Source organism: Quercus lobata, chromosome 3 (genome assembly GCF_001633185.2).
Source record: "Quercus lobata isolate SW786 chromosome 3, ValleyOak3.0 Primary Assembly, whole genome shotgun sequence".
Lineage (NCBI taxonomy): Eukaryota > Viridiplantae > Streptophyta > Magnoliopsida > Fagales > Fagaceae > Quercus > Quercus lobata.
Window position 1 is genome coordinate 15,618,114 of NC_044906.1, and position 6,734 is coordinate 15,624,847.

Sequence of the window (6,734 nt, forward strand, 5' to 3'; positions counted from 1 at the left end):
CGTTGAGCATATCAAAGTTGTGAAATAATTTGAGCATGTCAAAGGGTGTATTTGTTTGGAGATGAAATAGGGTGGATGAGAAATTTTGAAGAGAAAATAAGGAGGATAATTTTTTTAGAGTGTGTTTATTAAATAGAGAGGAAGGAAAATAACAAAGCTATTGAAACACTCACGCCGTCCCATCCACAAACCCACTTAACGGAATATGTCTTCCTTCCGTTACGTCATTTACGCCGTTACCTAACCTATTCCACCACCCACCAACTATAAATATGTTCCCTCATACATATCGTCTCAAACTCTCTCTCTCTATCTCTCTCTCTCTCACTCACTCAGAGGCAAAGTTTCGAGGTCTCAGATCAGTAGGTGGGCTTAGAATCTCTGCTATTTTTGAATTTTTATTATTTCCTTGAATGTTTTTGCTTAGATGTATCATATATGCACTGTGAATTTTGCTTAAATGTCTTTCCCTAATCTCCAAGTTAATTCTTCTTATTTGTAGAGAAAAATATGTATAGGTCTCAGCCACATCTTCAATGTTTGTCCCCCATCTTCTTGGTTGTGATTCTCCCACATCTTCTTGGATTCACTGTCCAACAGTAAGTTTCTTCAAAACGCTTCTCTGTTTTCTTTTTCTTTTTCTCTCTTTCTTTTGTATGAAAGAAATATTTTTGTTCAAACATGGACCAAAATACAAGATCTCTAAACTCAAAAACCACAACGGATCAAACATAAACACCCAAGTCCTAAAACAAAAGAAACAAGCTCAGCTACAAACAAAGTTCTGGTATTCCTTTGAAGCCAGATGTGATAGATGTTGCCTAGGCTAGTCTGCGATAGAGTAGATTTAAAATTTTGCATCTTCCACATTCTTATCCCCCACTGAAAACACCTTATATATCCCTGCAACCATAAGGATCTCGTCAAGTACAACTCCACAACCTTCCTTCAAATTCTTCTGGTAAAGAAACATTAATAAAAAGATATAAGCTTCTCTCTCTCTCTCTCTCTCTCTCTCTCTCTATATATATATATATATATATATAAACTTATTTATCCATATAGATATATATCTTTAATGATTACTGGGAAATCGTACGTATCCGGAAGGAATATAGCTTTAGAGTGTTGATATATTCAACAACCAATGAAATATAGTCTATTTTATCGTTGGATTTCATTTCATAATTGATGTGACAACTGACAAATAAAATCTACATTAAAATGCTATTATAAAAAGTGTAAAATTTGGAAATCATGTATGCATTTAAACAGTTTAGATGCCGTTTATTTTATTGAAACGGAAAACTTATTATTAAAGATATTATAGATAAAGGTAAAAGTTAGTTGAAATAGTACAACGGACCCATAAATAGTACCAAAAAGTACAGTGAGGTCTTATTTTATTGAAACGGAAAACTTATTATTAAAGGTATTATAGATAAAGGTAAAAGTTAGTTGAAATAGTACAATGGACCCATAAATAGTACCAAAAAGTACAGTGAGGTCCATGAATAGTATAAAAAATAAGCTGAATAGTAAATAATTTTAATTTTTCATTAGTATTCAAACACATACTTAGCATACGTTTGGATAAGAATTATTTTCCTGGCATTTTTATTTATTTATTTATTTATTATTTTTTATGCATGCGTTTCAGTTTTTAGGAGACAAAGTGTACTGTTTATACATTGTGTTCATCCATTATTCACGCACTTTTTATAGGACCCAAAACAACTTTATTCAGAAAGAAAATATTAAAAATGGGTCCTATGGTATTATTCACACATTTAAAAATTATTTTGTTACAGTATTTTCAGTTTTTAGTTTTCAGCAAAATAAGTTGTATCCAAACGGACCCTTGGTATGAATTATTTTTGCCAACTTATTTATTATTCAACTTATTTATTATTCAGCTTATTTTTGCTATTATTCATGAGTTCCATTATACTTTTTGATACTATTTATAGATTTCACTGTACTATTTCAGCTAACTTTTACCTTTATCTACAATACTTTCAGCAAAAATTTTTTAGTTTCAACAAAATAAACAGATCTCAAACGGACCCCAAGTTAATAATAATTCCTTCTAAAAAAAAGTCAATAGTAATTATTGTCAAAAATTTTAAAAGAAGAGATTTAAGGATGAAATAAACTTGATTTTAAAATTTTAATGATTATATTGAAAAATAATTAATAGTCCGGAATGTAAAAAATGAATTTTACTAATAGTTTGAGAAGAAAATTAGTATTTTAACCTATATTTTATAATTTTTTTTTAATAATATGGCCAGTTGTGATAGAATGAATATGAGTTTATTAATTACTACCATCATATTTTCATCTGTTGATTACAATTTATTTATTCAACAACTTATGAAATATACTTAGATCTGCTCCTTAAAAATTTGTTGTGTACTTAGATCTACCCCTAGAAAATGAATTCGTCCTCTAATTAGTGTGCATGGTTAGTTTATTTTATTCATTGTGAAAAATGAGTTTCTAAAAATTTTATATCTTGTCATTCCACTTGTTCCCATGCGCCCACATCATATGATCAAAGATCATTTACGATGAACTCAATAGAGTTTTGGTTAAAATTTTGCTACAAAGTCTTTTTTTTTTTTTTTTTTTTTGGATGGCTAACTATCTTTTTTAATGCAGATTCCAATAAATTCTTTATTTTTCTGGTGCTTTATAGTACTAATATTGCTCTTGTTTTTAAGATCTTTAGCTCGGCCTCTAAATCCAAAAATGGTGGTGGAGGGGAGGAAGAAGCAATCCTTATCCAGTTCAACTTTTGCGGCATTGCTCAAAGACCGATATGTACACAATAATGGAGAAATTCCAGGAGGTCCACCTGTCCTGTATTCCCCTCCTCAAATTGGAAACCATGACATGAGTGCTGGTCCGAAGGTACATGGTGGTGAATATGGTCCAATGAATAAAGGTCGAGTCCCACCATCAGCTCCTAATCCAATCACCCATGATGCAATTGGCAACCCCTGATGAGATGAGTAGCGGTGAAGAAAACTTGTTGCTGTAATGCTGTTTCTCTAGAACAATTCTCTGCCCAATATGCGCTTTTGATTAAAAAAAATCAAAAGAACCTATATATGTATATGCTTTTGCTAGCTTTAGCCGTAAAACAGTGAGAATATCAGAATAACACTAAAAAGCTTTTGGTGTGACTGCTGTCCTTGACATTGGGTTATTAATTATGAACTTTGTACTAAGTTTTCTTTCTACTTAAATCATCTTGATTGAATTTTATAAACTAAAGTCTCAAATATAACGAATAACAACTACTGAAAAATTTGACAGATTGTTGAAGTGACTTGAAGGAATATATAGTTTACAAATGACATGACTCATGAGACCAATTTAAGACCTCCAAAGGCGCCTCAGGAGCTAGCTACTCATCTCTTCAATCTCTTCTCACCCAAGATCTAACACATCTAAATTCAATATCAGCCTTCATTCAATTTCAATTAAACAGATTTGGTATTAAAATTGGTTTTTTTTTTTGCTATCATATCACAAGTTTTTTCCCCTTTCTTTCGCGGATTAAACGGATTGTGATTTTGAAAAAAATTCTTTAACTAGACACAAACGCTTAGAGGCTAGGATCACATATGATTCTTAAAATTGGAAACAGCGGATACAAAGTGCCGCTATAGCCCAAATAGACCTATAGCGGCGTTTTTAGGATCCATTGCGATATTTTGCAAGCACTGCTATAGCTCTCGTATTTTATAGTTTGCAACTTATATTAAGTACCACAAAGTCAAGCTCTGTTGAATATTATGGCATGTTTGGTAACGTTGTTTAAACATAATTTTTCTTGTTTGTTTATCACATCATTTATTTTCATAATATTTTTTTAATCCATATGTATTTTTAGAACACTTAAATAACGTTATTAAAAATATCTTACCAAACGGCCTTTAATCTCAAAAAAAAAAAAAAAAAAAAAAAAGTCAAGCGGTCCAATTTGAAGGTTTTTTTTTTTGACATTTTTCATTTTTTGAGAAGTTTGAAATTGTGATTTGTCAAAATTTTTTTTTGTTTTTTGTTTTTTGGTGAGTGCGTGTATTATACGTGTGATAGTTTGTGTGATAATATTTTTTCTTTTAAAATAAAATAAAAATAAAAATAAAACTTGAGTGCGTACGCCGTACGCATAAATCAGATTAATTAATTACAAGGAAGACAAATACTAGCTTGTTAGGTGTATTGTGTCTGACTCTGTCCTAGATGCCATGGTGCATGTACAAGAGCGTCGACTGGTGTGAAAACAATATACTCATGCAAATGCGAGAGCGAGAGTAAAAGGTGACGGCTGAGCGTCAACAGGTTTAACAACATAATACTCATGCAGATGAGAGAGAGAGAGAGAGAGGTGGTGGGTGCTTGAACTGTTCTTTGAATAATCACGTTAACACAAAAAGGAGGGTTTTAGTGACATGTTTTTAAGACATATATTAATTAATTATTTTAAAAAAAATTTTATTAAAAATTGAAAAATTTGTCAAAAAAGTTTGAAAATTTTTTCAATTCTCAATAAAAGTTTTCTTAAAATGAATTGTTAAGGACATACTTTAATCGGACCAAAAAATAAAAATAAAGAGCGAAAATAATGGATCGAGTGTGCACACGTCCAGAATCACCTAAGATCAGTCTTTTTACCAAACCTTATCTTCAGAGTATTCATCCCTAGAAGACAAGATAGGATTCTAAAACCAAAAATGGTCGGCAAAATCGAGCTCGATGCTAGGACCAACTCCAAACAAAAAGTGCAAAAAATTCCTTTAGAAGCGTACTAAAAACATTCCTTGCTTGGTACGGAAAGATCAGTTGGACCGCAGCTCATGGCTCCTAAAAGAGGAACATTTAGGTTGCGTCTAGATGGATGAGAGGATTTGGATTTGGATTTAGATATTATAAACTAATTGACTTAAAATGGCTTAATTTTAAATTTATTTATCTAAAAATTTCTTGCTTGGGTTCATTTTATATGTTGAATGATTTGAAATTCAGATTTTAAAATCTCTTGTTGGGATATATACTTGGATTTGGATCAATAGATTAATGTTTTTTCAATGGTTTTTTGCACAACTTTTGCATTTGATCTAATTGAACAAGTGGTTCCAACTACTAATGATCCAACACACTTTGAAATTTTAAAGATGGACGTTCTTGGATTTTCTAGCTTTTGTGAACCAATTTTTTTATGCCACAAATAGACAAGCTGATGATTGCATATCTTCCAACATAGCGTACTAAAAAAGCTAATTGGGGTCCAAAGGGAATCTTTATGTGCACATTGGTCTATTATATGAGATCGAGAGAGAGAGAGAGAGAGAAGTACAAAACCTTTACAGTATTTTTTTGGAAAAAATTATTCACGCACACATACATAAAAAGTAACACTAGGCAATTCTATAAATCAGAACATGGCATAGGTTTTGCGCACTAAATATCATGTACTTATGCCAAAGAAAAAAATTCAATAAATCATATATGATATATGCATGATAGCTTATACACATGTACAACACCCTCTTTTAAACAATGTAAAACAACTCATTTTTTAGAAAAATTTGTGATATAATTTTGTGTTAGAATTTCATTCCATTTTCCTTAGATATATAATTCTTAAGTTCCTCTCTTAAAATTCTGTTATGTTGTAAACACAAAATCTCAAGTTTAAAAATTAAACAATTGAATATATTTCACATGTGTAAATTTGTATTGATGATTTGTAGGTACAATTCTCTATTTTTAGATTCTAATACAATAGAATAATTATCTGATTTGATCTCCTTATTGGAAAAGTCATCAATTCTAGTATTGAGTCGAGGTAGTCTTGACTTGAACACAAGATGTCCTCCACTTGAATTGGAAAGTGGATTGAAAGGTCTTTAGAATGAAATTGCGATGAATCTCTAGCTGTGCGCTTGTTAAATATTTCTTGTTTTTCGCATTTTTTTTTCTTTGAATGTTCTTGATCTTTGAAGATTTGTGGTGGAAGTTCTTCGGGGTTTTAGAGCTTAAATCGGATGAAGCTTTGATGGATCAAAGTCTTTGAAGTTTTTGGAGGCTTTGAACCTTGATTCCATTAGAACTTTGAGACTTAGAAGAATAATTTGGATAAATGTTCTTTGAATTATTTTCGTCTTCGAAGATTTGCAGTGAAAGTTCTTTAGGGCTTTGGAGGCTTGGATCCGAAGAGCTTGTAGTCTCTTGGTGTTTATAGAGGCTTTTGAACTTGATTCCAATGAACTTTGAGATCTAGAAGAATGACATCAATGAATTTTCTTTTAATATTCTTCCTCTTCAAAGGTGAAGTTCTTGAAGCTCTTAGGGGCCTTAGAGCTTGATCCCGACAAAGTTTCGTGACTTTTGAATATTTTTGAATCCCCCTTCATAAGACTAAGGAAGGCCTCTATTTATAGGAGTCTTGGGGAGGTATGATCACACATGATTGGCTATGAGCACTGGCACATGTGTTGGAAAAACATGGTTTGTATCTTGTAGTGGGCCTTTTGTGGTTAAAGTGGGCTAAGTTGCCTCCTGCAATACTGGACCCAAGTATTCTGCGGTACTGGGTCCAACTACAACTCAATTTGGTCTAGCTTGTACGCAAACTATGCCTCGTCTGCCAGGAGCACGCTTACGGCAGGCAGAATTTTTTTAGATGGGTTGCGGCAGGCAGAGATGATGATAACAAG

The 6,734-nt window shown here is 32.0% G+C and overlaps 1 protein-coding gene across 1 annotated transcript; it reads left to right on the top strand.

The window, feature by feature from the left end:
• Positions 1 to 315: 315 nt before the first annotated feature.
• Positions 316 to 3,138, top strand: LOC115979732. The gene is made up of 3 exons (XM_031101795.1): positions 316 to 366; positions 503 to 599; positions 2,727 to 3,138. The coding sequence occupies exons 2-3, from the start codon at positions 511 to 513 to the stop codon at positions 3,007 to 3,009; spliced, it is 372 nt and encodes a 123-aa protein (XP_030957655.1). The 5' UTR covers positions 316 to 366; positions 503 to 510; the 3' UTR covers positions 3,010 to 3,138.
• The last annotated feature ends 3,596 nt before the right edge of the window (positions 3,139 to 6,734 follow it).